Genomic DNA, 17,899 nt, shown 5'->3' with positions numbered 1-17,899 from the left:
AGGGAGGGCTGAAGGTGCTACTACAATACAAATATTTAACATAAAATGTGGGCATCTGCTTTGCAGCAAGGGTATTCAACCCCTGGCCCTCAAAACCATGTAATTGAGCCCATGGGGCTCCCCATGGGATGGAATTTTTTTTGGGGGGGGGGAGGGATGGAGAGGAGGAGCAGTAACAATTAACACTAGCACCGCTCCCCCATCATTAAATTGTCAAGCCCCAAGTGGCTGAATCAGGCTCGATTCCCACATGGGAGGATTGAGCCAGCACCTGATGCAGCCATATGGGGCCAGCCCACCCAGGTGCCCGATGTAGCCACGCAGCTGCCTCAGACCACAGCCTGCACAGCTGGACCAGGCCTACTTGGGCCAGCACTGTGCCTGGTCATCAGGATGGAATCTGACCTGCAGACAAACCTGGTCCTGTTCATCCAGCCCATGGGCCAAAAGGGTTGCCCACCACTGCTTTACAGCATGGAAACAGTTTGTGCTCATACTCATGGAGGCTGCGAACACAGGGATTCCAGTCAAGTTTATGAACCCAAATGGAACTGTGGAAGAGGCTATACCAGACTGTCCACAAAGCTTATGTAGCCCTTGAAAATCCAGATGCTATTTACCATCACACACATACTCCACAGATGCAAGACAAACACATTTGGTCTCTTTTTCAAACCAATGATACACAAATACATGGCAACATCCCAAAAAAAAAAAAGCCCTCAAAATATCACTGTGTTATTTAAAGAATTGTCCATCACTACCACCATGGAACCTGGCACAAGTTAAACTAATATAGACTTCATAAGAAAGAACTGGAAAGTAAATGCATTAATACATATTGTGTTCTTATAAGTGCCAGAAAACATGGATTTTAGTTAATGGAGTCCTTACCATGCATCTTCGGATACTATATGCGTGCGGCTACCAGCCTAGCTACTGCCATTACCAGGAAGAGAACTCTGTAACACGGTACCTCAAATATCAGCCTGTGATGCAAATCTTTCTTGTTTCTTTTTCTTTATAAATCCAAACAACATAAATAGAAGGGCAGGCTACATGATCATAATGGTCTCTTTTGACCTCAAAAATCTATGTACAAAAAGTACATCACTCATTCATTGGTGACAAGCTCTAAAGAACAAAATATTCCAAGCTAAAAATACTACTGTGCAATTTGTTTTCCTTACATTTGCTTGTTTGTTTTATTTTAGCCACTAAATTAAAAGTATGGATCAGCTAAGAGAATCAAGACATCTACGTTTGCACTGGATGGTATTCAGTTTGGAAAGATTAATAAGACTTCCTTTGTGTGGACTTATCTGAAAATTCTATCAAAGTATTTATTTTCTGTTCAGAAACCTTTGAAGATACAATCTAATTAACCAACAGCACTTAGAGAATGTAGGTTTTTTCTCCAGTAATAATTAAAAGCTGGTGAAAGAAAAATATTGAGGTAAAGCCCTGTAATTTATTTAAAGCAAGCAGCCAGCAAACAGAGGGATTCAAGTTAGTTAAAACTACAATGCAACAAAAATAGACATCCTGGTGATACTCTGGCTTATTTAATATACTGGAAGAAAACTGTTTCATAAGTGGTTGAAAGCACTCATTAGGCTAATCTGCATATATCTATGGTTTATTTCTTTAGAGGACAACAATTTTAAGATCTGGAACAAAGTAGATATTAGTGTTAGATAACCTCTGAAAATCTCTGCTTCTTAATTTGCTCTCAGAATGGTAGCAATATTTTTCCTGGGAAGGACCACATGCTTCATTCATTCTTTAGAAGATTAGATTTGCTTAAAATTGTTACGTATAAGAAATTCACACTTCAGCCAAATCTACCTCTTATGCCAGTAAACATTAACAGGGGAACAAAAAACATAGGACGCAACGGCTTCCTGGGTCTTCAGGTTTGCTTCTCCCCTCCACCTCCAACAAATCTGGGTTATAACCTGATAAAGCTGCACCTTAAATTGTGTCAAGTTGCTCAAGCCCACTACTTCTACTGGAAGGCATTTCAGCACCTTGTGTAACTTCCAAAAATGCAAATTTTCTTATCTTTTCCAGGCTAAAACACGAACCATTAGGCTGAAATCTGTTCTCGGAGTAATTGGTGGGGCCGCACAGACTCACTACATGACAAGAAGATAAAAGTTTGTACGCATAAAACACATTAGAAGGGTAGTGTGGTAAATGTCGGCATCAACGTTAGTCATCAATCCTTACTTCCACTCCTTGTTGCACATGCATTAGGATACATTCATTAATTCACATGACTATATCATATTTTTGCTTCAGGAACCCTACTTAATTCAGCATGTGGATAAGCAAAGGGATGGATCCATGGGGAATGAAGTAGTAGTTTGCACCCCCTTTCATTCCTGGTACACCCAAAACTTAAAAAACAACTGTCTGGTGGTGGCAGCTGCATTTCTATTCAGGCAGCACTGAGGGAGTTAATTGACTCCATGGCTGAATCTCCCCGACTCCTCCTATATTCTTCATACCACAAATGTAAAGGACCCTCTCTCCTTTTTAATGGTCTTTATGTTCCATTAATCAATCTGGCGTTTCTTCTGCCATTCTGTTGTCTGCTAATAACTCCTGGTAATGGAGCTCCTATTTCATAGCCCCGCAGACTGTTTAACTCTAGCTAGAACTGTGACTCAGGTGAACATTAACTCAAGAATGGATGCACTGTCAAGATGCTCAAAACAGCTAGATTTTGCTTTATGAATCTGAAAATGAGATGTACATTTAATTCTAATGACTGCCAGACTAGTGAAACAATGTATTTTGATTATTTTTGCCCAGTTTGTTGTGTTTTTATACGTAAGAGATGATAAAACAAGTTAATGCACATTTCAATAAAGTCTTATTAGTTTTTGCTTTGATCTTAAACGGAATAAAAAACCCTCTAGACCACTAGCATATTAGTAAAATATCTAGTTTCTTTTTAACTGGAGAAAAATATATTTTGTGTTATATCTGATGATGCACCACATTATCTACATCCTGCTTTTTAAAATCCTAGATCCACGCATGAATAAGCAACTATTAAGCAAAGGTAATCAGTCAATGGTTACCTTTATCTTAACTGTTCAGAGCATGGCCCAAAGGCTCACCCGCTGCATACTCTCCCACGTCAACACTGAATGGGGTAGGGTTTCTATACTAAAAAGCATGTAATGTATACTATACTATACTATACTAAAAAGCATGTATGATTTTATAATAAAAGAGAGAACAATATCAGTGTAGTCACTTGGGGGATGGAGTATAAAGGGAAGAGTTAATACTGCACAGGCTATTTGATCATTTCATAAGGTGAGAGTTCTTCATATTGCAAGTTCAGTTTTGCCTAAATAAGTTTAATATAGTTTGTCTGTAGTGGCTGTTTAGAGTTTCCTAGGTGTTTTATAAGAAAATAAATGAAAAACAAAGAACTCCCAGCATATGCAACTACTTGCTTGACAGTATCACAGTGGCCTGTCTCCATATACTCACTTTTAGAGATTTTGGAATATGAGGCAAGGCTCACAGATAGTGACACTCATGCACCATGACACAAATAATTATTAGTCACTCAGCTTACACTAAAAACACAGCTAGAAAACTCAAGCAATGGAAATTTTGATTTGGATTTCCATACATGCACTCTGTCAATCGAATGTTGTCATGGCAGATCATTCAAAGCAGTATGTGGAGCATCAAACCATTACAAAGCAGCTGAAAATTCACTTTCCTTAGCTATCTAACCTGGTTTATGGTCATGTTGCATGGACTGCTGCAAAGCAGAGAGAGTACAATGTGAATCTGATCAATTCCTGTAAACATGTGTCTTTATTTTGATTACAGGTAAATGTTCCCCTTAATTGCATATATATATAAGATTAAGATTAAAAATGAAACAAACATATGCATAAGAATTTCAAAAGAATGAGAACAAGAAATATATTAAACTAAATCCAACCACTTGTTTCTGCATTACAAATAAATTTAACAGCTGCAATTATGACTACTTAAGTTTTACCCATATGAGATATTTCAAGGTAAATCATCAATTCTCCAGCAAGCTGATTGACTGAGAGAATCCTTGTTGCATTTTAATTGAAAATGCTGCATAACACATCTAAAACACTACAGAGGGCACAACAGACATACGAACTTTTTCAGGGCAGATTCCAATTCATTCTTTTCATTATCAGCTTCTTGGAGCTGGGAGAAAACTCTGGCCAGAAACTCTTCAAAACTGGAAAGTAAATGAGGCTCCTCTTTTCTGAGCTGTAACCAAAGTTGCTTCACATCACCCTCGCTGAAGGAAAAAGAGAAAAGGAAAAAGAATAAAGGATCTGTTCAGAGACAGGATTTATCATACTACAATAAATGTTTGCAGCAGTCTATTCACACAGTGTAAACTTCAGCAAAAACACTGGCGAAAACATTATCTACAAGGGCAATTTATACAAACTCTGACTGTGAATATACAGGGATGGGGTGGGTAGAGACGCATGAAAAGAGTTTCGGCTCATTTTCTTTACAGCACAACTCATTCCAATTCCCTTCCAACAATAAGTAGAAGCATGGGAACTTCTACTCCCATGAAAGCCTTGAGCATGCCTCAACCTAAAGGGGAGGAAAAAGCAGGGACCAAAAGACTGTGCATTCTATGCCTAAGGTACTCACAGGAATGAGCTTTCTCCATTTGTGTATTCTCCCTGGAGAAAATCATGTTTCCTATCCAGCCATTGCACCCTTTCTCTTTTTTCCTTCCATGGCTTCTCATCATCTCACCTTACAATCAAATAAATCAAATGCCATGCTTAAAGCATGGATTCAGAATAAGCAGGATTTCTTTCACAAATAAACAAAAATGTATTTCCATTTCAGCTCTCTGCAAGTCAGGATTGTGGGAGATCAACCTCTAAAATTATAGGGCAAAGGTTATAATGTCCTTTTAATGTGAGGAGACTAGCTGTCAGCACTGCAATCACAGCAGTGTCTGCAATGTAGGTGTTCACCAGTAGTCAGGATCAGGTTTTGAGAGTCCTGCAGCTCATCTTGAGCACAGGGAACCCCTGAAAGAACACACACAATCCCACCAATTCTGTCTGAAGAGCCAGAGTGGAAGACTTCCCCCTGAACTATCCAGTCCAAAATCAGCATGTTATTAAGCCAATACTGTTTGCCTTAGGCTATGCTAAAGACAGATTTAGTGCATGTTTAATGGTACAGTTAGATCACCTGAAAACTGCATAGACCCCAAGAGGCATTGGCAAGTTTTTACCATATTTATTTGTATAGTACACACTTTCAAATAAGACACACACCATGTCTTTGAAAGGCAGAATGAAAAAAAAAAGCTTTTTCTTGAAAATAAATAATTTAATATAACAAATTATAAAATACACAAAACTATTCTGTTCCACTCATGATCGTACATGTTTACATGTGCTACAAGAGTGACTCAGCAAAGGTGGGGATATGCCGAAGTGTGGGTATGGAACGGGAGATTAAGTTAGGCCTATGTGAAGTAATGACATCTGGTCATCTATTAATAGGCTGAAACAATACTATTAACAAAGCTATTTGTAAATTACTTTCCTAATTTAAGACACAAACCCTAATTTTTATCACTAATTTTGGGGAAAACGTGTGTGCAGTAAGTGAAATTAATGTGTCATTCCCACCCCCCACCCCTCCACCTTCCCCACCCATGCTGTGCAACTTTGGACCAAACTATCTTATTCCCCAGTCTCTTTCTCTTTTCAGCTCCACTGCCACTTACCTCAGATGTCCCTGGGATACCTAAAATCAGAATCTCAGTCAAAGACCAATGAACTCTATAGAAGGACTAGCATCATTTACCTCAGTGGACTCTGAGATGCATTTTATTCTATTCATTTATCTTAACTAACTACAGAGATTTTCATGTCTCAGATATTTTTTAGTCAATTCTCTGCCTGCGTAAAATTTATTTTGTAGATGGAGCCTTGATCAATTATATAAGAAAAGAGCAGTGCTCAATGTGAAAGAATTTGTTTCACAACTGTCACAACCTTTATCCTCCAGTGACCCCAAAGAAGATTTTCTTTCAGAGAACAAACAAGTCCAATCTAGGGTCAGTTTTCTTGCTCTCAGAATAATTTCTGTCATTTTTTTTTTCTGCAAAGGGGAGTTTTCACATTATCAGCATCCTTATGATTTAAATTTGAAATATCCTTCAAAAGAACAGAGGAGGGCTGGGAGATACATATAACGCAAACTTAATGTTCTAAACAAATCAGAACATATAAAAAATAGCCTTACCATGCGCTATGCACAAAGGGCTTACTGGATAATGCTGGCTGAGATTTAGTGGATGAAAACAAACATGTTGATTCAAAACAGTTTGGCAGGATTAGGATTAAAAGGATGCTGGGTAGAAAAGTCATACAGTTTATCCATTTACCATCTGGACAAGCTTCTCATTTTGGAGCATTCATTTTACGTGTGACTATCCAACATCACACAAAGTACAACTGTGCTTTGGGACAGGGACCATTTTTCTGTTCAGTGTGTACACACTACACAGCACGAGGCCCCGATCCATGGTTGCAAGGTAGATCCTGACACAATACAACTAATGGCAACTGTCAGGAGAAGAAACTGGGGCAAGGTTTTCCTGGTTAACTGTTACAGTATAAACTTACTGCTTGCCCAAACAGTGTTCTTTGAAGACTCCTTACTTGTAATGGATAACATTTTTGATATGCCAAATGCACATTGATATGACCTATTTTTGATAAACCACACCAATGATTCAGTTGTGTTGCTCTTCACTGAGCTTGTGTCGTTCACCACATTATCCCCCAGGGCTCAACTGTTTTGCTTGCCTGAACTGTCTTTGGGTGGAAACAAGACATCAACTTTCATTACCTCTGTGCTGCCTTAAAAATGTTTAAGGAGACACAAAGACAGCATCACCACACAATGTGGCCATGACAAAAGATAGCAATAAATTGTGCTGCTTTATTGTGGCAGATGTCTATTTTCATTATAGTGCAAGAGCCTGAGCAGCCATACCTATACACACACTCCTACTACCTTAAGCAGGCACTCCCGGGGTTAGAGGGGCCTGGGTCCTGCATGCTGTGGGATTTCCTGCACAGGATTGGGCCCCTCAATTCCTGGAAGCACCTGCCCAGATTTTCCTGCTTACAGGGACATTTCCCCACTAATCTCTGAGGCACATCACTGGAAGTGGGGAAAGCCTGGATGCTCTGGTACAGTCCCAGGAACGCAGCCACCAATCAGCTAATTAGTGACCCCAGCCCTGAGTCTGCAGAGTGTCAAACTCACTCCAGTGCAGTCCCAGGGCTGAGACCACCAATCAGGTGATTGGTATGGTACCAGGGCTAGAACCACCAAAGTGTTCCAGCTTTTCTCGCTTCCCCAGATGTGCCCCTGGGATCTCTGAGGCACATATCTGGAAGGAGGAACATGTTGCCTGTTGTCCCACCCATTGATTTTTGTGGGACAACAGGTGACATGTTTCACCCCATGAATGAGATCAGCTGTGTTGGGACACAGCCAGTCTACTTCATTTGGGAACATCTATTTGTAGCCTTTGTGTTCTCACATGCAGCAGTCAAGGAAATGAATACAAGATCATTCCATCAGAGCAGTTCCTAGTTCTAATCTTCCACTTGTACCTTTACCAATGTAAATGAAAATACATCAGAGCAAAAGAAACTGGTCCAGCACTTCCTAAGCCACAGAGAGCTAAACACCAGATCATGTAACATACATTATCTGATAACACTGCTGGCTAGACTTACTCTGCTAAGTTCCTTCTAGCCCCGAGTTGAGCCATTAGGTTTGAGAACTGGTGGTCTTCATCATCACCCCCATCAGCAAAGTTCTCCTCCCACTTGGATGGAAAGTCATTTTCATTTTCTGGCCCAGGAGCTTCATTGCTTGAGACCATCTGCCTCAACAGAAATTGGCCTAAAATTTCAAAAGTGTGCATATGTTAAAACATCCTTTGGTAAGAGCAATCTTAAGTCATTAAAAGAAACAACATTTATTACCAATATTTTCCAGATCAAATTTTACAGTAAATAAACCTTCAGTAGGAAGAAAAACTGCCATGTAATTAATTTGGAGAAGAGAATGTGGTTTAGCACTTGCAGCAAGAGAGTGGGAGTCAGGTCTTCTGAGTTTTAATTTAGCTCCATTCTTAGCTTAATTTTTAACCTGGGACAAGTCATACAGCCAAAATTTAGGTGCTCAAGCCTAGGGATTCACGCTCCAGGTAGGCATGAAGTATATGGTATAATTTTATAGAGCAATCAACTCCTTGAAGCCAATGTAAGTTCAATAAGGACTGAATAGTGAACAAAGGTTCTGACACAATAATATCATTGCTCATTATATTCTGTTCTCATTTTAATACTTCAGTTTCTCAATGTATGACCCAATCTTACCCTCTTATATAGGCTCATCAGAATCCCCCTTGCTACTGTACATCAGAGCTAAATCTTCCCTGCACTTACAGTTTCCCATTTAACTTTACACATTTTAAACAAAAGTCTGCCCTCAGATGGAAGCTCCTTCCATTTTCTCATGACATCTATGTCCTCTTTGCATTACTTGCAGTTCTACAACCTCACACCTGTTGCCAAAACATAGCAATTGGAGAATCATTCATCATCAGAATGAATCACAGTGGTCAGATTGCCAGGTATGAAGTGGTAAAGTTTAATCAAGGTAAGAACCTGAGCCAATTGCATTTGTAATCCAAGGATCAAATACTGGCCTGGGATAAAGCCATAGCAGAGTAAATGGAAGATACACACAGAGAGCAGAATTCAGCTCAACTTGGCCAGCCACTTTGGTGACAGGGAGTGGGCAGAGGGTTAGGCCTTGCTGGAGACTTCAGAGCTCTCATGGATCAGTCTAAAGAACCCACCATAGGGTGGCAAGACAGGAAAAGCAGCAGTGTTGACCACACTGAAGCCCCAGGTTTGAGGCCGTGGCCTGACAACATAGGCCTGAGGGACAGGGAATTCTTTGTTAAGGAAGCAACAGACCTGACAGTAGAGTATATCCAAAGACTAAGAGGTCATGCCGTCAGCCAGGAGCAAGAATACAAGATGTGGATCTTGGCAGAGCTCTGGAGGAGGAACAATACTAAAGTCTGTGGGGTGAGTAGAGGGGGAAAGGATTTGCCAAGCAAAAAGAACTTTTGGGAAAAAATACTAGTTTACACAGAAACAAACAGAACTGCTTTCTTTTTTTGTTTGTTTTTGTGTTAACAGAACCTAAAGTGTCATTTAGTACAATCCAATAATAATGTTTTTTCTTATTTTGGCACTATTTTGTCACCTTTAAACTTTTTTTTAAAGGAGGCAGTTTAATGGGTTTTAAGTAGGAAGGACCAGGTAACCTTGATCCTGGTACTGGGAAATAATTCTGTCCCATAAAACTCCATAGCCACTGGCAAGGAATTTTAGTTTGGTGGTACCATGAGACTAGAAAATAGCAAGTGCAATAGCTATATTTAATAATTGCGGGGGAGGGTAGGAGAGTGACCCATGCAAGGATAGGTCCATTAGCATGACATCAACAGTGGGCAAGGCTTTAGACCAAATTTTGAAGGAAATAATGTTGCATAAAATATGTTCTGCTTACCAAAGGTGGGTCATGCCAGACTAGCTTGACATTTTCCTTTGTTAGTGGATTTTTCTAAAGAAAGGAACTGTGGCAAGTCTTATCTATCTGCACATAGATATACAAATATCTCCTCACTAAAGTAGCTTGGAAGATCAGCAGCAGAATGTCTCCTGAACAGACAGGATCTACCTGGGGAACCCAACACACAAATGCTGAACAGAATCATAGAAAAGCAGGGTTGGAAGGGACCTTAGGACATCTTCTAGTCATTGCCCTTGTGCCCGCACCCCCTCCACCCCCTGGCAAGATCATCCCTATCAAACCATCCTAGACAAATGTCTGTTTAACTTCATCTTAAAAACTTCCAAAATACTGCTGTTTGACCTTCCTAACACTCCAAAGGAGCTGAAATTTTAATTAGGTTGGGGCCTACTCTCTGATCCTCAGTGGAGAACATCATGCTCAAATTTAGCTAAACTTTGCTGTCATCAGATTAGCAGATATACAACTCTGGCACACTATGCAAATCACCACGGACATGCTGCAGTCAATGCTTGTGTCATTACCGGTACTATGCCGCATCTTTCCACCTAGCATCTGATGTCAGAATACAGTCAGCCAACTGATCACCAAGGTAGAGCAAATGCCACACTCACCACTGTTCAAGGACACTCAGATCTGTCCAACTACTGTTTGTTTAGGGTGGCCAACCTGTGGCATGGGCAGCCTCTGTGCATGGCATGAGGCAGACCGGGTAGGGAACAGGCAGCATACTGACAGAAAAGGTAGGGAGCAGAAAGCAAAGCAGCAGATCAGACAGGAAACACAGGGCAGGGAGCAGAAAGTGAAGTAGCTGATTGGGCAGGGAAAGGGAATCAGTGTAGCAATCAGGAAGGGTTTGGGATTAAAAAAGGTTGACACCTATTGGTCTAGCAGAAGTTCTAGCTGGATTGCACTGGACATTCTCCAGCCAGCTAAAAACATCAGCAGCTCATTGTGACCAAGTCAGAGGAAGTCTCTGCTGCAGTGAGAAACTTCTTTCCTATGGCATCAGAAATCAACTTCCAGCTCTATGAGCCACTGCCTGGTATTATTGCTCAATGTGCAGATTCCAGCTACCCAGTCTGGGCATTTGTAAAGATTGCAGCTTTCAATTAAGTGATATGCTGTTTGCTGGACACCACACTCATGCAGAGGGCTGTCCAAGATATTCATCTTGTGAAGTGTTGTTTTGAAGCGTCCTTGAGAAACTGCCACATCAGCACCTGGCTGACTGAATGCCTGCCTGACTGGGGGCTCTCAATTTACCCTTGGAACCAACCAGATTAACGGGTTCAGGTGTGGCGTGATCTATCCTGCCAAGACCAGTGATGTTTAGCGTGCTGGGGAAAACTCCTGTCACTGATGGCTCTGGGGAGGGCACTACTCTCATGCTGGATAGCTTACTGTTTCGTCATTGATTCCCTAGAGATCTCTAGCAGAACACTGCTGACTCAGAAGCCACTGCCTCATTTAGCTTTTGTTTTAAATATGACTTGCTTGTTTGCTGACAAGCTTGTATGCTTTTCCTCCTCTTTTTATGCTATATAGGCCACTCCCTATGCTATATAATCATAGGTGTATACACATCTATGATGTACCTGGGTCTCATGTTACTGTGGCTCATGGGAAATTGTTAGCTAAGGTAGCGAAGGAGATTAGGACAAGAACTGAGGTGGGTGAGGAACTGACAAAGGAGAAGGGAACATAAGTAGTGGTAAAGGGGGAAATATTGAGCTGCAGGGGAGATTAGCTGTGGAGCTTCTCAAGAATCAGTCTTGAAAACAATCATTTACACCAGGGGTTGTCAACCAGGGGTACACGTACTCCCAGGGGTACTTGGAAAGGGGCCAGAAGGGATACACTCCTTAAAAAAGTTGAAAACCTCTAATTTACAGTATTAATCTTGGCACACAAAGCAAGAGCATGCTCATGAAATTTCCTGGTGACACAAACTTGGGAGGCACCATCACTACAGAAGAGGATGGGGATGGTATGTATGAGACAAAGGATGGATTTGAGGACTAGAGTAATATAAATTGAATGAAATTCTACTGTACAAAAGGTCACATGGAACTTAAGTTACAAACCAAGAGCTGCAAAAGACTTTGGAGGAAAAATGTCTTATCACAAAATGCCATCACACATGCCACCGGTGTTTTGTAGCCTTGGGGGAAGAGGGATGGGAAGCGAAATGTGACCCTAAGATGCAAATCAGAAGAGGTTTTCAGTAGGGCTTGGGAAATGTGGAGACAACTTGATGGCCCAGGAGGCCCCTTCCAATCCTATGTTCCTAAGTATTAGTCCATTCTGTAAGGTGCTAGCAAGACCTCATCTGAAATGCTGTACACCATTACACTCACTCATGGTCAAGTAGGATGAACTCAGAATGGAGCAGGTGTAAAGAATGGCTTTGAGGATGGTCAGAGGAATGGAGGATAAGAGAGCTTTGCCTGTTTAGACTAGCAAAATGAAGCCTCACAGAATACGTCTGCTTCTTTATAAAACACAATAGGAATAAAACACCAGGTAGGGAGAAGAGCTTAAATTGTAGGACAATGGTGGCAACAAAAACAAACAGTTTGAATTGGCCACAAATAAATTCAGGCTGGTAAACAAAAGGGTTTCTAGCTAATTATCAGAGAGCAGTAGGGGGAGAAGTGGGGATAAAAAAAAACTACTTTCAAGTCAGACCTTGATTGTTTGATGAAAGATAATATGCAATTTGGTTCCTTGCAACAGCAAATGACTGGACTCATTTATTCAATTACCCTTAGTGTCCTGTGTTTCTATAGAAACCTGTACAGGTCTGGGGTGCTCAACCTCTGCCCTGCAGGCCAGATTTGGCCTGCAGCACCACGTTATTTGGCCCACTGGGCTCCCCAGGAGTCTAGACATTTGACAGCCAGGGAGAAGTGGCACCATCCCCCTGCTGCCAAACTTCCAGACTCATGGGAAGCTCAAGCCCTGTACACTGGATCAGTCACAATCCCAGCACACAGGGCCAGGCACAGGCAGTGCTGGCCCCAGAGCCTGATCCCAGCACATGGGGGGCAATGCCAGCCTCACGGGGCCCAATCCCAGTTGAAGGGTGCAATACCAGGCTCCCAGAGTCCAATCCCAGCCAGCAGGGGTGACAGTGCCCAGCCCTTGGGGCCCAATCCTGGAGTGCAGGGCAGAGAGGAGGTGGAATCCAGCCTTAGGAGAATCCTATGATGCACAGGACTCCATTCAGTATGTGGACTGGCCCTGGACCATTCATCCAGCCTGCAGGGCCAAAAGGCTGAGTACCACTAGTATAGATAATGAAACATACAACACTGCTGCTCTTACTTGGTCCTCCTCACCTTCTTGTTCTCTACATTTTCTCTAACCACCTTCCCTATTCCTGACTCCATGTCCTTTTCCATGTCATCCTTTATTCTTCTTTGCCTGAATCAACCAATCTCTTTTTCATCTTCAAGACCCCAATCCTAAATGATCCAAATCATCATTTTTTCCACTAGGAGCCTGAGCAAGCCCCACAGATATTCTGAAAATATGTTTCTTTCCCAGACAGAATTTCAACATTAACCTTTATAAGTAGAACTGGCCAGGAAAAAAAAAGGCTGGGAAGGCTGGGGGTGGAAGGGCAAGTTTTCCAGTGGGAAAATATTGTTTTTTTCCCCTGTAAAAATTCAGAATTAAAAAATTAAAACATTTTGATCTAGAGAAGTTGCCTGCATTCCTCAAGAGCTTCCTAACTTAGGTGCCTCACCTGTCCCTAGTCAGATTAACCTTCCAGGGATGCACCACAGCCCCATCCCACTCGGACAAAGAAGGCAATAGGTCATGGGAGTGTTTTACCAGGGTATAGCCTGAGAAATGTTATCTAGCCTAGAGCAGGGGCAAGCAATTATATTGGCTGGAGGGCTGCTTAACGAGCTTTGGTGAGCTGTCAAAGGCCACATGGGCAGCCCCGCCCCTTGACAGTTGCTCCACCCCCCATCACCACATTGGGACTATAAGTCCCACCCCCTAGCCCTTACCCCTGGAAGTCCCTCTCCTTGGCCCCTGGAAATACTCCTTATGGGAGGCAAGGGTTACCATCTGGGAAACGGGGGTTGGGGGGGGAATCAAATCATGCACTAAAACTCAAACACCTACCACATTTTAATTTTATTACAAAAAATATTTCTCATGATTTGTGTTTGTGTACTGTATATAGGAGGAACTGCATAATAACTCAAAAATAAAGTCTTATTCTTGTATATTGTCTCTGGGGGTGTGGGGTATGAGTGGGGGTGTGTGTATGTGCAGGGGCTGTGGGGGCAAGGGGTGGTTGTGTGAGGTTTGTGGGGTGTGAGGGGCGGTGTGGGGACCCACCACAGAATGCACAACCCCCTCTGCTGGCAGCAGCAGCAGGCTAGGGCACTCGGAATGCTTGTGTCCTGTGCAGGTGCTGGCTCCCAGTAACACTTGGCTCCAGCCAGTGCTGCACGTGGGGTCGAGGAGCACAGCTTACTTGGGCCACTTCTATCACGGGGGCTCCATGAGGCATGTGTGCAGCTCCCACACTCGTGTGGCACCAAGGGAAGCCCTGCACTGGAGCCAGCTGCTTTCCCCGCTCCCTGCTGCATAGGGCTCCCCTCCACTTCCAGCAGAGTCCCAAGACCTGTGCAGCAGGGAGCGGGGAAGGCAACTGACTTCAGCATGGGGCTTCCCCTGGTGCCACTTGAGTATGGGACCTGCATGCATGCTGTGCAGAGCCCCTGCAATAGAGGTGGGCAAGGCAGGCTGTGCTCCTCAACTGCAAGCTCAGCACTGGCCAAAGCTGTGCACTAGTGGGCACCAGTGCCTGCACAGGGCACAAACATCCCACCTGCTGCTGCTGGCAGAGGGGGCTCTGCATCATGTCAGGGAATGTGTGGGGACGTTACCATATCACCCCATTCTCTCTCACAGCCACACCCTGCCCAACCAAGCTCCGCAGTCCTGCTGAGCCCCAGGGCACAGGCTCCACGCTGCCGCCAGCCCCAGCCCCATGCTCCCTGCTCCCACCCAGCTGCAGCTCCCCACCACACCCCTGCTGCTTCCCTACCTGCTGCCCAGAGCAAACAGGATGCCAGAGAAGCCAAGCAGGTTCCCCCGTGGCAGCTGCAGCAACAGCAGCCCCTCCCAGAAGCTGCTGTTGGCTGGACTGGGCGCTTCCATTCATGAAGGTGGAAGTAAGGTACAACACGATATGTTCTGGGGTGTGGGTATATATGCAAGTGCCTTGCTCCCACCCTCATAGGCGGAAGGGCTGGGCAGGATACAGTTTGTTGGTGGGTGTCCACAGGCCAGATGAAAAAGTGCCTGGTGGGCCAGATTTGGCCCACAGGCTGTATTTTGCCTGCCCCAGGCCTATAGAATTAGGACAATCTGTGGAATCCAGCCCATGGCATCCACGGAAATCCAGCTAGGGTGCTTCAACTCCAAGTAATAAAAAGGGTTTTATGAAAAATCTAAATTTTTCCAAAGATATTGTTTGTGAAAACAGTTAATTAAAAACTAATTTTCTGTGAAAAAGACTTCTGATGGAAAGCTTTTGATCAAATGGAGGATGGACAGGGAATTTTGGGCCAGCTTGCAGAGGCACTTAAGGCGAAGGTTGTAGTTGTCATGGGTGATTTAAATTAACTGGACATCTGCTGGGAGGAACAGTCAGCCAGGTCAGACCATTCCAGGAGGTTCCTGGCTGAGATACAGGACCTCTACTTAATTCAGGAGGTGCACCAGAGGAAATGCCCTGTTGGACCTGGTCCTGGCCACAGGCAATGACCTGGTAAGGAGCCTCCTGGTGCTCAACCACCTGGGTGATAGCAATCATCACTTGCTGGAACTCACCATCCAGCACAGGGTATCAAGGGCCTGCAGTAAGGCGGTAGCCCTAGACTTCAAGAGGGCCAATTTCAATGAGTTGAGGAGATTAGTGGGAGAGGCGCTGGGGTTCTCGAGAGCAGAGGAGCTCAGTGCCCAAGATGAGTGGTCATTCCTTAAAGAGATGATACTCAGGGCCCAAGGGGTAACCATTCCAACAAAAAGGAAGGGGGGCAGGAGTGCCCGAAAACCCCCCTGGCTCACCAAGGGTGTACAAGAATGCCTGATTGCCAAAAAGGCGGCATACAACCGGTGGAAGGGGGGTGCTATCTCCAAAGAGGAGTATACCTCCTCTGTTTGGGCCTGTAGGGGGGCTGTCAGGAAAGCTAAGGCAGAAATAGAGCTAGGACTTGCATCCAAAATCAAAGATAATAAAAAGTCCTTTTTCAAATATATAGGGAGGATGAAGAAAGCACCGGGAAATGTGAGGCCCCTGCAAGATCCTCTGGGCAATCTGGTGGTTGCGCCAGAGGAGAAAGCAGACCTCTTTAACCAATTCTACACCTCCGTTTTCTTGTACAGGGACAAGGACTTCCCCACCGTGATGCAAGATGGACTCCAGGGGAACGCCTCCAGACCTCAGGTTGGGGAGGACTGGGTTAGAGAGCTTCTGGAGGGGCTGGACGTGTTCAAATCAGCAGGTCCAGATGCTCTCCACCCCAAGTTGTTGAGGGAGCTAGCAGGGGTTATTGCAGGGTGCTTGGCACGGCTTTATGAGCACTCGCGGTGCTCGAGCCAGATGCTAGATGATTGGAAGATAGCCAATGTGGTCCCCATCTTTAAAAAAGCGAGGAGGGAGGACCCGGGCAAATATAGGCCCGTCAGTCTTACCTCAATCCTAGGGAAACTCTTTGAGAAGATCAACAAGGAGTATATCTGCGAGGGGCCGGCCTCAGGGATGATGCTCAAGGGCAACCAGCACGGTTTCATTAGGGGCAGGTCATGTCAGACCAACCTGATTGCCTTTTATGATCAGGTCACAAAAGCATTGGAAGCAGGTGTCGCTGTGGACTTAGTCTTTCTGGACTTCAGCAACGTCTTTGACACCGTCTCCCACCCCATCCTCATTAAAAAATTGGGCGACTGTGGCATTGATGCCTACACAATCAGATGGATTGCAGATTTGGCTGAAGGGTCACACTCGGAGGACCTGGAGAGAAGTGGGCAGCGGAGTTCCCCAGGGCTTGGTCCTTGGGCCCACGCTATTCAATTTCTTTATCAGCGATTTGGACAGCAAGGTGAAAACCAACCTGTTTAAATTCCGTGATGATACCAAAATTTGGGGTGAGGTGAGTACACTAGTAGGGAGGAAAAGACTGCAGCAAGACCTGGATAGGTTACAGGGGTAGGCTAACAAAAACAGGATGCGTTTCAATACTGACAAGTGCAGGGTGCTGCACTTGGGCACTAGTAACCAGCAGCATACTTATAAGATGGGAAACTCCCTTCTTGAGAGCACGGAGGCAGAAACGGATCTTGGAGTCATTACTGACTCCAAGATGAACATGAGCCGACAAGACAAGGCCACAGTTGGCAGGGCTAACTGGACCTTGTCGTGCATCCACAGGTGCATCTCAAGCAGAGCCAAGGAGGTGATCCTCCCCCTCTATGCAACACTGGTCAGGCCACAGCTGGAGTACTGTGTCCAGTTCTGTGCGCTCCACTTCAGGAGGGATGTGGACAACGTTGAGAGGCTCCAGAAGAGGGTCACCCGCATGATCCGGGGACAACAGGGCAGACCATGCAGTTAGAGACTGCGGTACCTGAACTTGTTCAGCCTTCACAAGAGAAGGCTGAGGGGGGACCTGGTGACCATCTATAAACTCACTAGGGGGGACCAAAGGGTTTGGGAGAAACCTTGTTTCCCCTAGCATGACCTGGCATAACAAGGAATAATGGCCACAAGTTGCTGGAGAGTAGGTTTAGGTTAGACATCCGTAAGAACTACTTCACAGTCAGGGAGGCTCGGATCTGCAACCAACTTCCACGGGAAGTGGTGATGGCTCCTACCTTGGGGGTCTTTAAGAGGAGGCTTGATGCCTACCTGGCTGGAGTCATTTGAGCCCAGTTTTTTATTCTTGCCCAGGCAGGGGGTCGGACTTGAAGACCTACAAGGTCCCTCCCGACCTGAATTCTATGATAAGTGTACTTTAAAAATATTCTCTATTGAGTTCTTTTTTCTGGTAGCTTTTATGGTGAAACCTTTTTTGGGTACCTGCTCAGAAGTCTAACAGAATGCAATTGTTTAATAGTTTCATAGTTGGTAGGGTCAGAAGGGACCTGAGCAGATTATCAA

At 44.1% G+C, this 17,899-nt stretch overlaps 1 protein-coding gene across 2 annotated transcripts in view; it reads right to left on the bottom strand.

Moving 5' to 3' along the window:
* The window catches only part of CRACR2A (calcium release activated channel regulator 2A), a 114,121-nt gene that overhangs the window by 69,077 nt on the left and 27,145 nt on the right, over window positions 1-17,899 (bottom strand). For both annotated transcript variants that reach the window (XM_090043908.1, XM_090043909.1), the window contains 2 exons: window positions 7,827-7,995; window positions 4,175-4,321 (listed from right to left, as the gene is read on the bottom strand). In XM_090043908.1, coding sequence (XP_089900034.1) covers window positions 4,175-4,321; window positions 7,827-7,995 — 316 coding nt within the window. The remainder of the gene's footprint in view (window positions 1-4,174; window positions 4,322-7,826; window positions 7,996-17,899) is intronic.

Source organism: Crocodylus siamensis, chromosome 4 (assembly GCF_052110815.1).
Source record: "Crocodylus siamensis isolate JL-2025a chromosome 4, ASM5211081v1, whole genome shotgun sequence".
NCBI classification, from domain to species: domain Eukaryota; kingdom Metazoa; phylum Chordata; order Crocodylia; family Crocodylidae; genus Crocodylus; species Crocodylus siamensis.
Note: the sequence above shows the minus strand (reverse complement) of the source record. Positions and strands in the feature narration are given on the sequence as shown.